The sequence below is a fragment of the Corylus avellana genome, chromosome 6 (genome assembly GCF_965113065.1).
Source record: "Corylus avellana chromosome 6, dhCorAvel1.hap1.2, whole genome shotgun sequence".
Lineage (NCBI taxonomy): Eukaryota > Viridiplantae > Streptophyta > Magnoliopsida > Fagales > Betulaceae > Corylus > Corylus avellana.
Genome location: NC_142495.1, coordinates 23,541,523 through 23,563,300, shown reverse-complemented (window position 1 = coordinate 23,563,300; position 21,778 = coordinate 23,541,523). Strand labels below are relative to the sequence as shown.

Below are 21,778 nucleotides of genomic sequence, written 5' to 3'. Positions count from 1 at the left end.
CTGCAAAATTTCACACCAAGATTTCCACTCTCGTCTCTCTCCAACAAAACAAAGCCCAATAAACTCAGAACCAAACAAATAGAAAACAAAAACAACCCAACAAATTAGACACACCAGATGAAAAAAAATCAAACAGGTCACCCAACATATCATCTCTCTCTTAAGACCAGTAGATTCGACTCTATGGCGTGGGTCCAATAGCGACGGCAGCACTTGCAGAAGTAGCATTGCCAAATCTGACTATCACGAGGCTTTTGGCTATACACTTGGGGATGCTCTAACATTTTACTAGTGCAATTTCAGAATCCATAGGCCAATAGCCTCCACCTTCCTCGTTGACCAGAACACCGCCAAACCTAGGAACGTGTGAATAAGGTAACAAATGGCTGCAGTAGTATCCAACTTTCAATAGCAAGCCATTAATTTTTGCTGAATAATTAAAAAAAAAAAAAAAAAAATTGACATTTAAGGACTTCCTATAATTGAAGATTATGGAGCGCAGTACTACCTCCTCCCTATAGTTTCGGCATGGTGAGCCCTCAAGCTTATATAAACCCTATGATTATATAGATTAGGGAAATTACCAGATCCTACCTGCACCATTGACTCTAATAATTTCCTTAATTTTCTAATAAAACAATAGAAAAATTATTTAATTACATCTCTTTTGATTTTTTTTTTTTTTTCCATCACAACCAATAATTACCATCTTTCTAATATGTCAACGCACGCCATATTTCAGAATGTCCAACCTGCCTATATACACATAAATATGCCATACTCTCCAAATGAATTTTTCTTGGTTTTTTGATACAAGAATTTGGATTAACATTTTGGTTTCATTATTGATTAGTTTGGTTGGATTTTAGGTAGCGAGGCTGCAAATGAACTAGTTTGTTCAATAATCTATTTGTTTAAACTCAATCCAATATTCTTGATTCGGAACTGCAGAAACCCATCTGATTATTAAGTGAAACATATCCAACTCGCTCACCTGACTTGATTAAGGCTTGCAAACCCAGCTTGTTTATATGTGTACAAATATATACCAACTTAGAATTAACTAACATATTAATTTATTAATTAGTTGGTTAACATTTCTTAACTTAATATTATTAAATAACTAACTAAGTAGTCAACTATAGTTTATAGGTTACTTTGATTAAAAAACAAAAAGTATATACTAACTAAGTAAGCATTGTATTCCCCTTTTCCCTCCCCCTCCTTTGAATAGAAAAAACAGAAAAACAAAGTAAGCATTGTATTACATATTAATTATAATACTTAGATGATTAATTAGTATTACTATGAATGTATATATTAATCATCAATGTGTCTAAGTAAGCATGGTATATTTTATATAAATAATTAACATACTAATTAGTTAGTTCATAAATTAACATATTAAATTATTGATAATTAGTATATAACAATATAACTATATTAAATAGTTAATATATAAGTATATAACTATTTATATATATATATAAACAAAATATCACATATCACATATACTATAGTTAACCAGGTGTGATATGTCAAATTATGCTTTATCAAATTATGTTTATATTATAGTCTCTACTCTCTATTATATATAGGAACATATTGTTAATTTGTTACATATAAACAATAGTGCAAATCAAACCGAGCGCATGTATGCCCGCGTGCGATGAACCCCACATACATATATGCGCATGTATTAATTTGTATAATGTCTTGTACAGTCAAATATTATATATTTATACTATAGATAAATACACTAATAGTCACATATATTATAGTCTATAGTTACAACTTTTTTTTATATATATATAAAGTAATTAACAAATATTTATATTTGGAGTTTTTTTTGGCGTGGTGTTGTTGGGGTTTTTCTTTGCAAATAGATACAAACACAACAACAAAACATGTCTCTCATACCAATGTAATATAATATACAGCAGAAACATAATATCATTTCCTCTCTTGTACCGAAAACAATATCTGATCTACATGTTCTACTTGCCTTAATTTTCTCTTGAGTTTCCAACATTTTCCGACTCAGTGAAGGAGCATACTATTAAAGTGATACCCACAATATCCACAGTATAAATGTCACACACGGACAGAAAACGAGACAGAAAGATGTTCCTTGCCATTTTTTAGTCACTGTGACACACAAGCCTTGTTCTTTTATATATAGACTCTAGCAATTTTGCGTTTCACAAACGGTTAAACTATTAGGTTGTTTTTATTAGTGTAATACAAAATAACACATCTTTAAAGGGTAATTCAATCGGCCGGCTGGAAATCACGTCTCATGAAATGGAGGTTATTAGCTCGAATCCGGCTCTCTCCTCCCTTTTCCCTTTCTTTGCGTTTGTGCAGACATGTTAAAAAAAAAAAATACAAAATAGCATGTATATATCCAGAGCCTTAGAGTAACGCCTTAAAGTGTGGAGTAAGTCTTGAGCATTACTCCAAGTCGCAGGAATAAGGGTTTCTCACTACGAAGGAATTGAAATGGAGAGGAACCCGTTAGTTTTTAAAGAGGGGCAAAATTATCTCAACATTAACAGGCTCCTCTCCATTTCAATTCATTTCCGCCCACTATAGGTGCCCTTCATTTGAATCATTAATGAGCTTGAATTTTTTATTCAAAAATTTATTATTTTATACAATTTTATAAAAGGATATACATATTTAAGTTTAGGGATTCTCTGGTAAAATATATAAATTTAACATATTCTTATAATTAAAAATTATCTATATATACCTATTCATGGAATTTTGAAAAATTATAGGCTATGTTCGTTAGCGCATTTCGGCAAGTCTGTTTTTGTTTTTGATTGTTTTCAATATGATATAAATGTGATAAGTGTAATTTTTCTTTTCTCGACAAATACCTCATAAACAAAATACACATTAATAAAACCATTGGATTCACCGTCTTGGTTGATTTTTGGAAATTTCAGTGTTAGGGATTTTGTGGTGAGTGGTGGACGTTGGTTTAGAACTAATAGGAAAGTTTATGAGATTAATTTGAATTGAAAATACAATGTTTTTCGCACAAGGGGAGAAGAGATTTGAACCAGTTGATTAAGTCAGTGTCAAATTTCTATTGAAGGATGTAAAAATGAGTTTTACACCACATCATGATAGAATTGACTTTCATGCTAGATGCTATACTTTTATTCTACGATTGTATGATAATATTAGCGTGGCACTCCCAATTAACTCGTAGACTAATTCATGTTAAATAATAATAATAATAATAATAATAATAATAAAATCAAATGATTAATTTAAAGTGCCACATTAACATTGTAAGATAAAAATATAATATATAATATTATTATTCAAAAGCAAAAGTAAAAGTAAAAGCCTTGAAAATGAAAATAGGAGATGTTGGAGGAAAATATGTTTTTAGAAGAAAATTAGTGACCCATCACACTTGGATTGATCACACAAATCTTTAAATCCCACGTGGCAACCCAAATTTGATATAAAAATAAAAATATCAAGACAATGACACACCAAACAAGAGAGAGAGAGAGAGAGAGAGAGAGATAGAGAGAGAGAGAGAGAGAGAGAGGAAATGGGGTTAGGTTCATAAATTAGGACTGCTTAATTAAGGTTAATTAATATTAGCCCAATTCCATGGGCATCAATGCAAATGAGTTAAAGCTTATATCAATTTTTGCACACAATAAATTGTCGACATATATATATAACACACAAAAAGAACAAGTGTGGACAAAGGGTAAGAACGACGGCAGCCAACAAAAAACCGTCCTCCTCCTCTGCCGGCTACCCACCCACCCCCCCTCATCTCCTTCTCTCTCTTTTTCCATCCATACCCTTTTTCTGGCCTTCCTTTTCATTCCTTTAAAGCCCTTCTCATTGGATGACCTAGTCATTTCTTCTCTCTCTTTCTCTGCATTATACACTCTGTTCCTTTGCGTTTTCTCTCTTGTGAAGGTTAATGGGGAAAAGCTCCGGCAAGAACAGTACTGCCAACAGTAATATCAACACCGGCAGCACTCCGGCAACCAAGGCCAAGCGCACTCGCAAAAGCGTCCCCCGTGATTCTCCTCCGCGGCGCAGTTCGATCTACCGCGGCGTCACGAGGTTGGATACACAATCGACTCCGTAATGGAATTTGTATTTGTTTTTCTCTTTTCTTTTTTAATCGACGTCGCCTGATTGGATTGATACAGGCATCGCTGGACGGGCCGCTATGAAGCTCACTTGTGGGATAAGAACTGCTGGAATGCGTCTCAGAACAAGAAAGGAAGACAAGGTTCTTCTTCGTCTTCTCCTTTTTCCTCTATTTTTTATTTATTATTATTTTTTTCTTCTGATAATTAACAATTTATTTTTCTTTATAATTCTCTATCCATGGGTCCGCTGGTGCCGGTGGTGGTTTCCAACTTAAATGCAGTATATCTAGGTGAGTTTGGTAATTTTCCTTTTCTTTTTTTTTTTTGGTAAGTTTGTCTGGCATCTTTAAAGCTTTTTTTTTTTTTTTTTTTTTTTTTTTTCAGAAAATGAAAAGATATTTCTTTCTTTCTTTGTTTATTTATTTGATTTGTTTTGAAATAAGTTGAGTTATGGGAACTTGCAGGGGCGTATGATGAAGAAGAAGCCGCAGCACATGCATATGACTTGGCAGCATTGAAGTACTGGGGACATGAAACCATTCTCAATTTCCCGGTACATTTTTCTCAATTTCTCATACCATTTTTAATTCTATTTTCAAAAATATTAATTTTTTGTTTAATAATAATAATAATAAAATATATGTAATTTACAATTAATGATAATTGTAGCTATCAACCTATAAAGAAGAAGTTCAAGAAATGGAGGGCCAATCAAAAGAAGAATACATTGGGGCTTTGAGGAGGTACGTAAATCATAGATGTCGAAATGATGTGTATTTTTATTTTATTTATTTATTTATAATTGGGTTGAATTTACAGAAAAAGTAGTGGATTTTCCCGTGGGGTCTCCAAGTACAGAGGGGTAGCAAGGTATGAAGACTTTTAAAAATGGCCTTTCTGATCATTCAATTTCCATGAGACACCCTTTCTTTTTTATTTTTTATTTTTTACTTTTCTTTACATTTACTTCATCAATAAGTAATGTTCTTTACCATTTATTTATTTATTAGTTGCTTTGCTACTCTGCTTACTAAAATTATTATTATTTTAATTATCGTTGAATTTGCGGTGAATTATTATTAAATTTTTGATTTAATAATAATTTTAAAAGTTACGTCATGGAATATGAGATTGGGAGTGCGAGAGTGAAAATATGTGTAACATTACTTTCAATCAAATTATAAATTACGATTTCAAATCACATGCAAGAGAGTGAGTTTTTGAAAATATATGACTTTAAAGGCTAAACTTTTGACGGGCAGAAGCTGTTATTATTTTTTTTTTAATGAAATGAATTAATAGTTTGAGGATATAAATAATAGGGTAAAGTCCATTTAATCCTCTCAAACTACCGCCCTATTGACAATCTATCCCACAAATTATTAATTACGACAATTTATCTTCCAAACTACCAAAATAATGACAATGTACTCCTCAATACTAAGAAAATGACGAAATTACCCTTATAAAATTTTCAATAAGACAAAAATACCCTTAAAATTTTGAAAAAAAAAATTTAAATTTTAGCATTTTTATTTTTATTTTAGTAAGGATAATTTTGTCATTGTGTTAAAATCCAAGGTATATTGTCATTGTTTTGGTAGTTTGTGGGATAAATTATCACAATTGATAGTTTAAGAGGTAAATTGTCATTGGGGTAGTAGTTTAAGGGGGTTAAATGAACTTTATCCTAAATAATATGAAATAGTAGGAAAATAATAAAGGAAGCATCGAAATCAATTGGTTGTAGGCATGGTCATTAAAGTTGGTGTATTTTTTTCCAAATGTGCAGACACCATCACAACGGAAGGTGGGAAGCTCGCATTGGCAGAGTCTTCGGCAACAAATATCTCTATCTTGGAACTTATGGTAATTCCACTTCACTTTCTTTTTTGCTCTCTTTAATTTTGAGCTAGCTTTTGTCCTCTTCCTTTGTCCTTTGTCCTTTTTTTTTTTTTTTCTCAATAAAATTAGGAAGCTATATATATATATATATGAAAAAATAATAATAATAATAATTAAATATGAACAGTTGAAAAAACTATAAAAAACCTGTGCATGAATTAATGCTCTTTTCTTTGCAACGTGTGGAGTCTTGTGCCACATTTTAGCTGTGTGACCACTAACACCAAATGAATACAGCCACCTTAATAGGCCACCTTTGTTGGGTGTTTCTTAATTTTTTATTTGAAAACAATGTTCAATCGTAACGTAATGGTAAAAGAGTAATGTTACATATTACACTCACATTTTACTGAGCATTTCTTAGATCAGTGTTTGTTTAAAAAATAAATTCACCCAATAAAACGAGAGTAAGATAAAAAGTATAACATGTAACATTACTCAAGTAAAAACTGTCTTTTGTGTTTGAATTGTTTGTTGATGGTTTTGTTTTAAAAAGACAGAATAAACAAAATCATAAAATAAGTCAAAGAGGAAAGTGACTATTGAAATCAAATATGGGACAAGACAATGGGGGAAGGTAAATCTAATGTAATCAAATCTGGTTGGTTGGGATATAGATCACCAAACCTCAACTGCTTATTCAGCTATTTAAGATTCATTCTGACTATTTGAAACTATATTTTCAAATCCTCCCCTCCCCCCCACCAAATTTTTCATGCAAATTTAATTCCGTAAATTATGCTGTTTTTATTACCAAATTACCCCTGCTTCTCTTTTTATTTACTTCTTTTATTTTTGGAACTTGGTGCAGCTACTCAAGAAGAAGCTGCAACAGCATATGACATGGCTGCCATAGAGTACCGAGGACTTAACGCCGTTACAAACTTTGACCTCAGCCGTTACATCAAGTGGCTACGTCCTAGTAATCAGAATAACCCTAACAACTCTCAACCAAACCTAGACGGTGAAGTTAATCCAATTATACCAAGTTCTAATTCCGAGCTTGACTCGAGCCTTACGTCCCACGACCAAGCCAGCTCGAGTGCGGCTAGTGACACAACCCAAGCTCCTCCACGGCCCGGTGGCAGTGGCTCGGCGTCGTCGGCGCTCGGGCTTTTGTTGCAGTCATCCAAGTTTAAAGAAATGCTGGAGAGAACTTCGGTTCTTAACAGTCCGTTAACGCCTCAAGAATCAGACACGCCTCGTCGGAGCTTTCCCGATGATATTCAGACGTACTTTGACTGCCAAGACGACTCAGGGAGCTATGTCGAGAGTGATGACATTATCTTTGGGGACTTGAACTTAATTGCTTCACCAATTTTTCACTGTGAACTTGATCCTTGAAGACGAGGGTTATGTGAATATGGACGGAAAAGAAGGGTAAGAGTAAAAAGAGAAAACCAAGATTTTTCTTCATCATAAAAAAAATAAAATATTAAGATTCTTTTTATTTTCTTTTATTTTATTTTTGGGTTCAAATGGTTCGATCTCTACTTTTCTTCAAAATATGGGGAGTAGAGTTTGGTTAATTGTTATTAGTTAATTTACATGTAGATAAGAAGTTAGACACATTCATTCAACAAATATTTCTTTTAATAAGACATTGGCAATATTTATTATGCAACTTATATTTGCCTCTTTCTTGTGATTATAGTATGTTTGATAATGTACTTTGGAGGGTAGTTCTTATTTTTTATTTAAAAAAGTGTTATAACGTGATATAAAGGAAAAAATAATTTTAAGTATTTTACGTTTTAAATGTTTGTTAATGTTTTTGTTTAACAACATTCTCTACACCAGGATCTTCAAAATGACACAATAAGCACCATATGGAATTTCCCAAAGTCCAAAAATTTTAATACATTAAAAGTCAGAAATAAGCCAGGGCACAACCAAAATTTTAAGCAGTTGGCAAAACTGAATTTACAATTTTTTTTTAAAAAAATAAAAATAAAATAAGGCTTTTTAGTGGAGGTTAAATACAAATTTTAGAAAATTTGTTAAAGAAAACATATAATTTTAGGGAGATTTTAAAATGAAGGTGATACGGACCCCACCCTTGGCTGTAGTACTTTTGCCCTTGGATTTAAGCATAATTAAGAGGTTGCATGTAGGCGTGCAACGGTAGAATTAGAATCCTCTCCAGTTCATTTGAACTGGATAATATTCAATTAGTTATATTAGATGTGTATTTTTGTTCCTTCAAAAAGTGAAAAGACAAAAAATATCTCTCCAATATAACGAACGAACTGGAGAGGATCCTGTTTTGCGGCGGTAGATATTACTTTTTCACGCATGGTATTGATAATAAAAGAAATGTTATTTTATATTTTTTCAACATACTCAGCTAATTTGCTATTAATTTTTTTTTTTAATTGAAATTGATCTAAAGATGAATTAAGCATGCCATTTTATTCTCTTTTTTCAATATGGATTGAGAGTCTCGCATTGGTTGGACGTGGGATTTGAATTGAAGAAACTTTTTCCAACTTAATTTTGAAGAAAAATTTGTCCATATAAATATTTGTATGAAAATAATTAAGTTTTGTTCTTGATCGTTTTGCCAAACACCATTCAAAGAGATAAGGACTTGAGAAAGTTCTTAAATGGGAGAAATGGAGGGAGGTGGCTAGGATTTAAATTAAGAAAGATACTGGCCATAAATATTGATTTTCAATTTGTTTTATACATGAATTAATAGTCCGCTCCCTACATGAGCTAGGGTTAGCGAATGAGAGAAACGACACTATCGGAGCTGATTAAGAGAGAAAGTCATAAGCGAGATCTTCAAATATATCTCACCTAGACAATTACTAACCAGAAGAGAACCTGTGAGAAGCCTCAAGAATATTTTAAGTGGTTGAGTGTGTACTAAGGTGAGAGTTTGACTCTCGAAATGAGAATTCGCAATCCTATTAATATAATCCACATTGGATCTCATTGATGCTCTGATGGAACTGAATTAAGATATGGCTCAATCGGACTTTCGATACCTACCGTTTAGGTTCATCATGTATAGCTCGTACCAAACAGGTGCTACTATGGCCACATTTAGGTAAAATAATTGGATTTAGTCTCCTAAAAAAATGAAATAAGAAAGTACACTTTGAGTTAAGCTAGAAGAGAAATATAATAACTATTTGCAGTATTAGCTAGTGACGTGGTCATTACCCTAAAGTCATAATTATTTGGTACAGTATACAGATATGCGCACCAACCAATTTATTATAAAAATAAATTTATAAAAGAATAAATGACAATAGAATTAGTATTTAAAAAAAAAAAAACATGTCATAACTCAGAAAAACCTTAGTCACATTTGTATTATATTTCAAAATGATTAGTCAAAATTAAAATTATATTATAATTCTTTAAATTATGCATTTGTACGGTACAAAGCATCATACGCACATGTGCACACGCACGCACGGGTTTGCATGGCTGTGGTTTGTAGAGCGCTTTTGTGATGCATAATGACGCATTTGACACGTAACATGAAGCACCCGAGCGAGAAAGTAATCAAATTATAATCATTAAATTTTGAATGGTTGTGATTATACGAACTAGTAATTTCGAAGTTTGATCTAGATCATAGGATGTTTATAAAGTATGATCCAACGGTTGGATTCACTTGACCATTAATAATATCGATTATAAAATTAAATCAACTAAGATCTACCATTGAACTTAAGTAATCGTTATTAACAAGTATGATCTAACAATCATAATAAAAAAATCGTTAATTCTAAGTGCCATCTAGCAGTCAAGATTAAGTGCTTGTTGGTAATAAGTACAATTAAATGGTTAGAATTTAGTGACAGCTAAAAAAAAATATATATATTTTTATTAATTACAAAACACTAAGAAAACTGTCTAGGCCACCCAAAAGTACGATTTAAATTTTTGCGATAATTAGGTTCTATTTTTGTGGTAGTTCATGCTATATATGAAGTAGTTATTGAAGGAAGATTTTATTTTCAAGTTGTCATGAATGGATGGTAGATGGTAGTATTATTGTCTCTCTCATTAGCAGTCTAATGAACGAGGCTGACTGAGGCATGTTACATATTATTTTTCATCTAAATTTTAAATTTATTATTAAATTTGTAAGAGGCATATTTTGTGGACTCACACTTTTATGTGTGATGCATTATGCATGCTTAGATGTTGATACATGAGTTGACTCCCAAATTTCAACTCTTAACTTCTTATCTCTTAAGTAGAGCTATATCTTCATTTTATAGTAAATACCAATCTCTCTCTCTCTCTCTCTCTCTCTATATATATATATATATATATATATATATCAAAGAAAGTAAATAAAAACTATGAAGTCCTTGAGGAGTACGTAGTTCAATCAGCTGATGATCATGTCTTATGAAGCGGAAATCACTAATTCGAATTATCTTCTCCCTTTCCTATTCACTTGTGTTGACATTTCAAAAAAAAAAAAAAAAAAAACTATGAAGTGCCAAATTATAGATTGCATCAATGTCCCCCTCAAAATTACTTAAAGCCTTGTTTGGATGGGCCAAATTCTATTCTTGTTTTGGATTTTTTAAGAAACCGATGCAGATGTGTTGTTTGAATGGGCCAAATTTTATTATTGTTTTGGGTTTTTTAAGAAATCGATGCAGATGTGTTGTGTGATTTTTAGAACATTGGGCAAAATTTTGAGTTTGTGAATTTGTACCAAATCTGTTTATAAAATCAGAAAAAAAAAAAAATTTGAAAACAAAACAAAAAACGTGCCAAGCCAAACAAGGCTACATGTCCCCCAAATGACAAAAATATTCTTAATAATTTTTTTTTTAAAAAAAATTGATGACAAACCCACGGCTTCACAAAACCCACTGTTGACAATGGACATGGATCTTCACAAGAAGCTTTTTTTTTTTTTTTTTTTTTTTGTTGGAATTTTTAGGGGTACTTGTGTCTTATTGAAAAATTTTAATGACATTTTTGTCTTTTGAGAAGCCATTGATATAATCTTTAGTTTGAATCGAACATTACAAATCTAATATTAGTTTAAGAGGGTATATGTATTTTTCCAAAAGATTAAAAACAGCTACTAATGGTTCATTTTTATTTTTTTAGTGCCTAAAAATTGGTCATGTTTGTTTTTCTTTATGTCCACTTAGCATGTTGTACCTACTACCTATCATCAAATGTATCGTTTTATGTATGTATCTTAGCATAGCATCTTATATTATGCCCCCAAAAAAGAAACACTTTATGTTATGAAAAGAAAAATAATTCTAGCGTTCATCATTGTTGGATAGTTTTATGGTTTCCGAGTGTGTCAAAGCAAACATATCGTTTTCTTTAGATTAGAATATTAATTAAATGAATATATATTTTTTAATAAACTTAAGCTTTTGAAATAAAAATGATTTAACGCTTTAATTTATCTCGTTCATACATAATTATTCAATTAGCGTGTGGATTCTAGTAGATGCTATTTTAATTGCACCAATATGATCTTAATTGTAGTTTTCTCTTTCGTCTTTCTTTGAATTCTTTCCTTTTCTCGCCACACCAAATCCTTTTCCTTTCCTTTTCCCGTCGCACCAAATCCTCATCGGAGCCAACTCATCAAAAATTTTGAATAGTTTCAAATTTTCAGAACAAACCAAACAACCAATTTGGGCCTGTTTAGCAACGCTTTTTAGGGTAGCTTTTTTACGTTATTAACAAACAATTCAAAAATACTCAAAACTGTTTTCACCTTTTATCTCACATCATAACCAAAAAACAAAAAACGCCCTCTAAAACGTTTTGTCAAACCAACCCTGTGCCTTTTGGCATAGGTAAATTGACTGTGTAAAAGGAAACAAACAAAATTAACTCCTGGTATGCCCTAATTCTAGCCTTCAGCCGGTAATCAAAATACAAAAATGAGCTGCAAGCAACTCTATAGGATCTCTTGAATTGATGCATTACCACGGCCTGAATGAGCCAGGCTGAGGGCTAAGGATGGTGGAAAAGGAATTCGGGATGGATGGATAATAATAGGAGCACAAGTTGCAAACTTCCGCTGGCTTCCAGGCAGATAATGATCATTCTGGCCAGAAAATTTCACCACTGGGATGAACGGTAAATCACCCGGAAACTGCGAAGACATCAGCAACATCATCATTAACTACTTGGGGAAATTAAGAAAACAGAATTTTCATGCAACATCTTGCAGCAATCAATCAAGAGTGCAGATGCCAGCAGCCTCTGGAGCTTATAGAAAGGTCCCAAAATTTCCAACTGGATGACATTGATCCTAATGCAATATAGCAGAGAAATCCCTAAGATTAATTACCACAGTATGAAATAAGATTTTCACCCACAATCTTGGCAGCCAAACACAATTCAAACCTTAATAAGCACTTCCTATCTATCCCTATAAACCTCATAAAGACATTATTGTGCAAATGATGGTATTGCTGACAAGTTTCAATGCATGGAATCTACAGAGTTAACCAGAGTCTTTAGCTTAATAGTTGATATAATTATCCAATTAGCTGGGAGAATCAGTTTCAATGATTTTTATAATCTGACTTACATATGAATTCAACAAATAAGAAAGTGGCAAAATTCAATTGGTTCTTAGTTCTTACCATGTATGGAGTCCCACAGTAATTTGGAGCAGCATAAACTTGGAGTGGTGGGTTTTCAGTAACATTCACCATTGCCAAAGCTTGAGAGATACTAGCCTGTATGGGTACAAGTTATTACAAGAGAATTCTAATATATGTTTTACACAACATTAGAATAAACTCACCTCTGATGATTTTTCTGCAATAGCGTCCTCTTTAGGAGCTAGTTCCTGAAAGTCCATGATTCTTGTCACATTCATGAAATAAAACGCATAATAATTTCTAAATTTGGAGATGGATGTGTTAAATCACCGCTCATTCTAAAAGCTTAATACTTTAATTAATATTCAAACTCATAAACTCCGTATGGACTTACCTCTGATGATGATTCAGCAATAGTTTCCTCTGTAGGTGAAAAGAGGGAATCTTTAGAAGCTACTTCCTGTGCAAGTCCACCATTCTTGTCACTGATATGAAATAAAACACAATGTTTTTCATGGGCATATATGTATTGCAAAGAGAGAGAGAAATTACAGCTGCTTGAAGAGACAGATCAAACAGGCTTGGTCTGCGTTTCTTTTTCTCATCTGCAGCCTGTCTCAAAAAATATTTCTGTGCATGGCTAGCAACCTGGGTAGGTGTCCTGGTGCTCACAAACCTCTCTGAAATTCGTTTCCAATCACCCTTCCCAAGCTTCGCCAGACCAGCAAGAAACATTCTGTGCTCTTCCTCTGTCCATGGCCCCCCTGAAGAAACAGGAAACGCATGTCAGTTTCTGTTAATCAAAGACAAAATTGACACAATATTTTCCTTCTTAAAGAATATAGGAAATTTTCCCAGACTTCAAAAATCTTTTTGGCACCAAACATGAATCAATTTCAGTCTCAATAGTTTAAGATCCATAAACCTAACAAACCCAAATAAAAAGAAGAACTGTGATGCACAATCAAAGGAGATAAAATTCATCAATCAGAAATCGAAACTGAATTTTTTTTTTTTTAAAAAAATCCCATATAAACAAGTAAAGATAAAAACTTAATTAAGAATCATAGAGAAAAATAAAGATAAATCTAAATATATACCTTTTCTGTCAAGAGCAGTCTTAGTCTTACGACGAGTAGGACCATCGGAGAGACACCTATTAACTCCCTTGCCATTGTTGTCGACGTCTTTTGAGGCAATATTTCCGGCGCTAAGGCTCTTCTTCATTGAATTGCCATCCCTTTGGGTTTCCAAATACACACCAAAGAGCTTCACGCAGCCGCCATTGTCGTCGCCGACAACGTTGTGGCCACGACGTGAACAGTTCCCCCCCACAACAAATTCTGTCCCCATTGTCTTGTTCACGCCTAAAATAGAACAGAGGAGTGAACAAGAACAATGCGGACAACCTAAAAGCCTTGAGGCCCAAGAAACTCTCCTTATTACAATGCAAGGAGGTTTCTTTAAGACAATGGATTATATATAGATTTTGGTTTCCTTGGTTATCCAGGATTTTTGTTTTCCCTTCGTTATATTGCCCTTATATATTTATTTTTATATATTACCTTTCGCCAACAAAAAGAAACAGAATAAAACTCTAGCCAATCCAATATTTTGTTCTATATATAGAAAGATTAATAAAAACCCTAAAACCCTTAATCATACTCAACTTCCACGAACCTAGAAACCTACCAGCCGCGCGCCCAAGAATCGTCATCGCCCGCCGGAACAATGCCATTGTCGGTTAGTTTATAAGAAGCTTCCTTCGGCTGATTTGGGGCTCGCCTTGCCTCGCCTCAACGGGGTCCGATCGAGCCGCCCTCTGCAGCATCTCCGTCGACGGTTTCCGGCGAAACCTTGCCGGGTAATCCAGAATCTTGGCCCGAATCGACCCTCTTGCCATTTTACTTCATTTCGTTTGATTTTCATACTGGGATACAATCGAGCTCCGTGACGATGGCGCTGGGCGCAACATTGGAGCGCTTGGTGGCGAGGGAGGGCCGGAGCGATGCAGAGGCCGCCCCAACTCTTCGCTGCTCTGGAGAATGATGAGCATTGGGGCGTCGATGGTGGCGGCGGCGCGTGAAATAAGCAGCAAATGCGGGTGAGCGTATAAATGGATAAATTACATTTTCAACGAACTTTTAAGTAAACTAAAAAGAAGCAAGGCGAGATGAGTTGATTAGAAGCAGAGTTCATACAGACTTGACAGGCTGAGTTAACTCATTCATACGAGTTGGACTCGTTTAATGGACAAACTAAACTTGTATTTAATCTCAGTTTATTTGTTTGCAGCCATTGGTGAGGCCAGTGGCGCCGGCGCGAGTCACCTTTTTTGTTGGGGGTGATTGCCGATTGGCCCCTATTGCTGCTTCCTGCTTTGAATGGTGGCTTCACCTCCTTCCACTTTTTTTTTTTTTTTTTTAATTTACAAGTATATTGTGGCATGATGACATAGTTTTTATACACGGGGCACGATGTTATTGGTCCTCATGTGAAGAAGATAATTGAGTAGAGTTAGTTAAAACTTAATTCATTAATTGTCCAAATTAGAAACTGTTTTTATCTGTCACAACTCACAAGGCTAAAAACAAGGGGTACGAGAAAATTTTCTTTTTTATTTTAATAATTATGAGGCGACGCCGAGAGAGAGAGAGAGAGAGAGAGGAGTGTGAGGAGAGAAGTACCGAATGGTGGACAACGGCTCCTTAGGCAACTCCGGATTTTCACCACATCCTTCCTTGCGCCAAGCATTACTCAATTTTGAGAGAGGGGGAGGCGAATTTGAATAGGTTTGGAGAAAAATTTAGGGAGAAATGATTGTGGGAATGGTTTTTCTTGGGGAATGGGTTTTGAAGCGTTTTTTATTATTATTATTTTTTAATTCGGGGCAAACATGGCAAGTGCCACGTCACCAGTACGCACGCCGGTATCCCCTATATCATTACTCTATCATAGGAGAGAAACTTTCCTTAAAAATCGTGCTTTAAAATCTGGTCGAGATATTTCACCATATCTTGTATTATATATATGCCTTTTTTTGGAGGTAACCTAGTTTGAGATTTTGAAAAATAGATTTATGAATTTTAAAAAGTGATTAATTATTTTTTAAGGTAAGAAAAAAAAAAAAAACATAATTAGGTCCTAAAGTTTGAAAAGTTGACAAAATTCATTAATATGTCATATCAGTATTAATCATAGTGTAACACGTATTATTTACAATAAAAAAAAATGTATAATAAGTCCCTGAGTCAACCCTCTAAAATTTAAAACTCTCTAAGTTTTTTTTTAATCACCCCTGGAGTGGCTTGCGGCCACATGCCACCCCTGACTACCCTTCAATTTTTATTTTTTAAATTAAATTAAATAAAATTAATATTTTAATTAAGTAAAACAGTGCGTTTTGAATGGCCCTAACCGCTGTTAAAAAATTTTGACGATAAGAATTTTATTGTCATTTCAATTGATCAAGAGAATAAATTTTCAAAAAAAAAAACTTAGAGAATATTAAATTTTGAAGAATTAACTCAGAGACTTATTATACATTTTTCCTTACAATAAAAACTTATTAAAAAATAATTTTAAAATAAAATATAGAATATATATTAAAAACATAACATATGAGTAATGTTGAAATATTTTCAAAATAAATATATATATAGATATTATTTTGTGTCTTGGGAATGTTTTAAATGGAAAGTTTTAAAGAGCATTGAATGAAAGTTATCCCACATTGGAAAGAGTGAAGATTTTGTTGGCATTTATAAGTTCCAACAAGTTTAAGCTGTTAAATGATCTATGCTAGGGTACACCCTAATACATGTTACCGTACGGTGCGAAGCACCGGACGCACACGCACGCGCACGCGCGCGCGTGGCGTGGGCTGTAGGGCGCTAGTGGAGCCTTGATAGCGCACTTGGCACGCGCGCGCGTAGATCCAATGGTCAAGATCGTTCGATCTAGAGGTTTGATCTAAACCGTAGGATGCTTCTTAAGTAGATCCAATGGTTAGATCTACTGGATTGTTGATCTAACTATTGAGATTAAATAATTATTTAATCTAACGGTCAGATTTAAGTGCCAATTGGATTAACAGTTTACAGCAGTTTATATTTCGAAATTCAAAACAGCAGTTTTATTTTCGAAATTCAAAACAGCAGTTTTATCTTCGAAATTCAAAATTGCAGTTTTATTTTGAAATTCGAAATTATCTGATAATGGATAATTATCTATGACAATTCAATTCTCTTTAATACCCTTGTTTGAATTTTAAAAAATAAGCATTATCCTTTTATTTTTTGTCTCTGATTAGAATAGAAAGTCTAAGGGTATTTTCGGGTTTTAATTTCGTTTGTGCATAACGCAGTTAAAAATATAGAGGTTTCTGGGCTCCATTGTATCCTGGAGAAAAATTTGCTGTAAACCCTGTTGCATACCAATTCTGGTGGGGGCAAATATTTTCTTAAGGAAAGTGACGTTGTAACACACCTTAGGAGCATTTTCGTTTTCTGTACTTACCCCTATTTGTATAACAATCTTAAGAAAATATTTCTGCTTCAATGGCACCACAATCTCTGAAAGAACTTGCTGCTGATTTCACCAAACTCGACCGCTTTGATGGAACGTCATTCAAGAGGTGGCAGAAGAAGATGCATTTCCTCCTTGCTGGAATTAGGGTGGCTTACGTGCTAACAACTCCGAAGCCAGTAGCACGTGAGAACGAGACGATTGCTGAAACTCGAGCAAGGATGAAGTGGGAGCAGGATGACTACATCTGCAAAGGCCACATCTGCAATGCTATGGTGGATTCTTTGTTCGACATCTACCAAAGCAAATCGATTGCCAAAGATGTCTGGGATGCACTCGAGGCTAAGTATCTTTTAGAAGATGCTACAAGTAAGAAGTTTTTGGCTTCTAAATTCATGAATTATAGAATGATAGATGATAGGCCTATTGTTGAACAATTTAATGAGATTCTGCATATTCTGAGTCAATTTAATCAACATAACATGAAGATGGATGAGGAAATTGCTGTCTCATCCATCATTGACAAACTTCCTTATTCCTGGAAAGATCAAAAGAAAATTTTGAAACATAAAAAGGAAGAAATAACTGTTGATCAGTTAGGCCAGCACTTTCAGATTGAGGAAGAACTGAAGAAAAAAGACAATGAAGAACAAGGATTTTTGTCCTCGAAAGTGCATATGGTGGAGGAAGGATCTTCTTCTAAGAAACCCTTTCAGAAGAAAAAGCCTTTTCAGAAGAAGAGGACGAATTTTCAGAACCAGAACCAGAATCGTGATAAGAAAGCGAAATTCGCTTGCTATCATTGCGGCAAACCAGGCCACTTCAAGAAAGATTGCCGTTTTCTGAAGAAGAAACAGCAAGCTTCTAACTCGAAAGAGTTTGTGGCCATGATATCCGAGATCTTCATGCTCGAAGAAGATGGTTCATGGTGGATCGACTCATGTGCTTCAAAACATGTTTGCATGGAGAGGAGTCTATTCAAAACCTTTGAAGCAGTGGAGGATGGCTGTGTTCTCTTTATGGGAAATTCCACCACTGCTGTTGTGAAAGGCAAAGGAACAGTGAATCTGGAATTCACTTCTGGGAATGTTCTTACTCTTACTGATGTGTATTATGTTCCTGATATTAGGAAGAACCTCGTGTCTGGGGGTCTTCTTAATAAATTCGGATTTAAGTGTGTCTTTGAGTCAGATCAGTTTGTGCTGACCAAATGGGGTGTTTTTGTTGGGAAAGGGTATTTATTTCAGAACATGTTTAAACTTAATTTAGTTAATAAAGTTGTGAATTCTGCTTATATGATTGACTCTGTTTCATTGTGGCATAATAGATTAGGACATGTTAATATTAGAAAATTGCATGATATGTCTGTTTTAAATTTGATTCCTCATTCTGTAAATGATATGGTTGATAAATGTAGAATCTGTTTGAAAACAAAGATTATCAGAAAATCTTTTCCAAAAATTGAAAGATCTTCTACATTATTGCAACTTGTGCATAGTGATGTTTGTGACATGCATAACAATCCTACAAGAAGGGGTAAAAAATATTTTGTAACCTTCATTGATGATTTTTCAAAATTCTGCTATGTTTATCTTCTTTTTTAAAAGATGAAGTTCTGGAAAATTTTAAAGTTTACAAAACAGAAGTGGAAAATCAATGTGATGTCAGAATTAAATGCCTTAGATCTGATAGGGGAGGAGAATTTCATTTTCCTTCCTATTGTGAATCTGTAGGCATTATTCATGAAACATCCATTGCTTATACCCCACAACAAAATGGAGTTGCTGAAAGGAAAAACAGAACTTTAGTTGAAATGGTAAACGCCTTGCTTTGTAATTCTGGGCTTAATAAAAGTTTTTGGGGTGAAGCGTTATTTACAGCGTGTTATATATTAAATAGAGTGCCACAAAAGAAATCCAAGGTTACCCCATATGAATTATGGAAGAAAAGAAAACCCAATCTTAATTATTTTAAGGTGTGGGGGTGTAGGGCTATTGTCAGATTACCTGAACCAAAAATCAGGAAATTAGGACAAAAAGCCATTGAATGTATTTTCTTGGGTCATGCTCAACATAGCAAGGGTTATAAGTTCTTAGTTGTTGAACCTAATAATTCTGTTGAGGTAAATACTGTTATAGAATCCAGAGATGCAGAATTTTATGAAAATAGGTTCACATCAATTCCATCTATAAATGATAAGATGGGGGAACCCATTAGAAATAACAATGAATCTGGTGAGCCAAGTGAACCTTCTGAAATAAGGAGGAGTAAAAGAATGAGAAAAGAAAAATCTTTTGGACCAGATTTTATTGTATATTTGGTTGAAGGATCTAGAGATTCATCTTGTAAACAAAAGATGATCTCACCTAATATAGATTCAGATCCTTTGACATATGAAGAGGCTATGAAGTCTCAAGATTCTGCATTTTGGAAAGAAGCGATAAATGATGAAATGGATTCTATAATGGGAAATCATACGTGGATACTAGTAGATCTACCCCCTAGTTCCATACCTATTGGTTGTAAATGGATTTTTAAAAGGAAATTAAAGGTAGATGGAACTATAGAAAAATTCAAAGCAAGGTTAGTAGCTAAAGGTTTTAAACAAAAAGAAGGTTTGGATTATTTTGATACTTATGCTCCTGTTGCTAGGATTGCTACCATTAGAACTTTGATTGCATTAGCATCCATTTATAATTTCAAAATTCATCAAATGGATGTTAAAACTGCGTTTTTAAATGGTGAGCTTGAAGAAGAGATTTATATGCACCAACCTGAGGGATTTGTTATGCCTAATCATGAACGAAAAGTTTGTAAATTAATTAAATCCCTCTATGGTCTTAAACAAGCTCCCAAACAGTGGCATGAAAAATTTGATAAAGCTGTGGTTGCAAATGGATTTAAAATCCATAATTCAGACAAGTGCGTATATAGCAAGTTTCATAAAAATCAAGGAGTCATTATATGTTTATATGTTGATGACATGTTGATTTTTGGAACTGATTTTGAAAGCATTGAAAATACTAAGAATTTCTTGTCTTCCAGCTTTGACATGAAAGACTTGGGTGTTGCTGATGTAATTCTTGGTATTAGAATTGTTAGAAATGAGAATGGATTAATTCTTAATCAATCTCATTATATTGAAAAAGTTCTTAAAAGGTTTAATCAATTTGATTGCAAACCTGTGTCTACACCTTTTGATGCTAGCATGAAATTATATCCTAATACTGGTAGAGTTGTAGATCAATTGGAATATGCTAGAGTTATTGGTTGTTTGATGTATGCAATGACATGCACTAGACCTGACATTGCATATGCAGTGGGTAAAATGAGTAGATATACTAGTAATCCTAGTCATATTCATTGGATTGCTGTACACAGGATTCTTAAATATTTAAAAAAGACCATGGATAATGGTATTTTGTACAGCGGATATCCTACAGTATTGGAAGGATATACAGATGCTAGTTGGATCACAAATAATGATGATCACAAATCAACCAGTGGGTGGATTTTCACCCTTGGTGGAGGAGCTATCTCCTGGGGTTCTAAGAAACAGACCCTTATTACAGACTCTACCATGTCGGCTGAGTTTGTGGCATTGGCTTCTTGTAGCAAAGAAGCTGAATGGTTGAGGAATTTGTTAATGGAAATTCCTGTATGGCCTAAACCTGTGTCTCCAGTGTCTTTACATTGTGATAGTCAAGCTACTCTGTCACGGGCTTATAGTCAAATCTATAATGGCAAATCAAGACATATTGGTTTACGGCATGGTTATGTAAGACAATTACTCACTGATGGAGTAATTACCATTGATTTTGTGAGATCTGTTCAAAATTTGGCAGATCCATTGACTAAAGGACTTGCAAGGGATTTGGTGTGGAAAACATCAAAAGGGATGGGATTAATACCATTAAATCACCAATAGTGGAAACTCAACTCAACACTTGAAATTTCAAGATCTTGAGTTCAATGAGCTAAAGTACACTATATGTTGTGATTGCAAGCACCACATTTTATATTAGTTTTTAAAACTAATAAAACATCCCAAGGTAAGGGTGCTTGGAACCTGTAATGTTACAATAGAGGTTGTGTTATGCACTTAATAGGCTTATAACATAGTTTTGTTGAAGTGTATTTGTTACAGGACACTTCTGATGAGCTTACCTATATGAGTGTCGGAGGTGGTGCCGCCTTCTATGAGACTAGGATTGTCTCTAGAGCGCTCATGAAACCGGGATATAGACACAAGGCCAATCCACGTGTCGGCTTAAAAGAAAATACCTAAAGAGAAGAGAAAGCATGTGTGAGGTATGTCCAGTTACTCAAATAGGATAGCTGGTTCAAAGTTTTATCTACCATGTTATTCTGATTAGCTTTGACATACTATCACTAAGTGAAGGTTCAAGTCCTCAAGACACCTTCATTTATGCATGATTTTTCCTATTCTACTTGAGTTGTTTTGATTTTGAAAATGGTGGGGGATTGTTGAAATATTTTCAAAATAAATATATATATAGATATTATTTTGTGTCTTGGAAATGTTTTAAATGGAAAGTTTTAAAGAGCATTGAATGAAAGTTATCCCACATTGGAAAGAGTGAAGATTTTGTTGGCATTTATAAGTTCCAACAA

The 21,778-nt window shown here is 33.9% G+C and overlaps 3 protein-coding genes across 3 annotated transcripts; 2 read left to right on the top strand and 1 right to left on the bottom strand.

Annotated features, from left to right (window-relative positions):
* Positions 1-3,819: 3,819 nt before the first annotated feature.
* On the top strand, positions 3,820-7,648 carry LOC132188507 (AP2-like ethylene-responsive transcription factor At1g16060). The gene is made up of 8 exons (XM_088517384.1): positions 3,820-4,110; positions 4,200-4,282; positions 4,424-4,432; positions 4,607-4,695; positions 4,812-4,885; positions 4,962-5,012; positions 5,935-6,011; positions 6,859-7,648. Exons 1-8 carry the CDS (start codon positions 3,965-3,967, stop codon positions 7,389-7,391), a joined length of 1,062 nt encoding a protein of 353 aa, XP_088373510.1. The 5' UTR covers positions 3,820-3,964; the 3' UTR covers positions 7,392-7,648.
* A 4,140-nt stretch (positions 7,649-11,788) lies between these two features.
* LOC132188371 (uncharacterized) lies at positions 11,789-15,000 on the bottom strand. Its single transcript, XM_059602800.2, has 7 exons — positions 14,309-15,000; positions 13,717-13,983; positions 13,169-13,380; positions 13,011-13,076; positions 12,820-12,864; positions 12,656-12,751; positions 11,789-12,159 (listed from the first exon to the last, which is right to left on the bottom strand). Exons 1-7 carry the CDS (start codon positions 14,352-14,354, stop codon positions 11,962-11,964), a joined length of 930 nt encoding a protein of 309 aa, XP_059458783.2. The 5' UTR covers positions 14,355-15,000; the 3' UTR covers positions 11,789-11,961.
* A 2,175-nt stretch (positions 15,001-17,175) lies between these two features.
* On the top strand, positions 17,176-21,431 carry LOC132169347 (uncharacterized). The gene is made up of 4 exons (XM_088517677.1): positions 17,176-18,377; positions 19,220-19,377; positions 19,471-21,020; positions 21,291-21,431. The coding sequence occupies exons 1-4, from the start codon at positions 17,176-17,178 to the stop codon at positions 21,429-21,431; spliced, it is 3,051 nt and encodes a 1,016-aa protein (XP_088373803.1).
* Positions 21,432-21,778: the final 347 nt, after the last annotated feature.

Coding starts and splice junctions, on each gene's coding strand:
- LOC132169347 (XM_088517677.1), top strand. CDS start 17,176: ATGGCACCACAATCTCTGAAAGAACTTGCTGCTGATTTCACCAAACTC. Junction 18,378..19,219: donor GGTGTTTTTGTTGGGAAAGG/GTATTTATTTCA, acceptor TGCTCAACATAG/CAAGGGTTATAAGTTCTTAG. Junction 19,378..19,470: donor TAGAAATAACAATGAATCTG/GTGAGCCAAGTG, acceptor ATTTGGTTGAAG/GATCTAGAGATTCATCTTGT.
- LOC132188371 (XM_059602800.2), bottom strand. CDS start 14,354: ATGGCATTGTTCCGGCGGGCGATGACGATTCTTGGGCGCGCGGCTG. Junction 13,984..14,308: donor GATTCTTGGGCGCGCGGCTG/GTAGGTTTCTAG, acceptor GTTCTATTTTAG/GCGTGAACAAGACAATGGGG. Junction 13,381..13,716: donor GACTGCTCTTGACAGAAAAG/GTATATATTTAG, acceptor CTGTTTCTTCAG/GGGGGCCATGGACAGAGGAA.
- LOC132188507 (XM_088517384.1), top strand. CDS start 3,965: ATGGGGAAAAGCTCCGGCAAGAACAGTACTGCCAACAGTAATATCAAC. Junction 4,696..4,811: donor AAACCATTCTCAATTTCCCG/GTACATTTTTCT, acceptor TGATAATTGTAG/CTATCAACCTATAAAGAAGA. Junction 4,886..4,961: donor TACATTGGGGCTTTGAGGAG/GTACGTAAATCA, acceptor TTGAATTTACAG/AAAAAGTAGTGGATTTTCCC.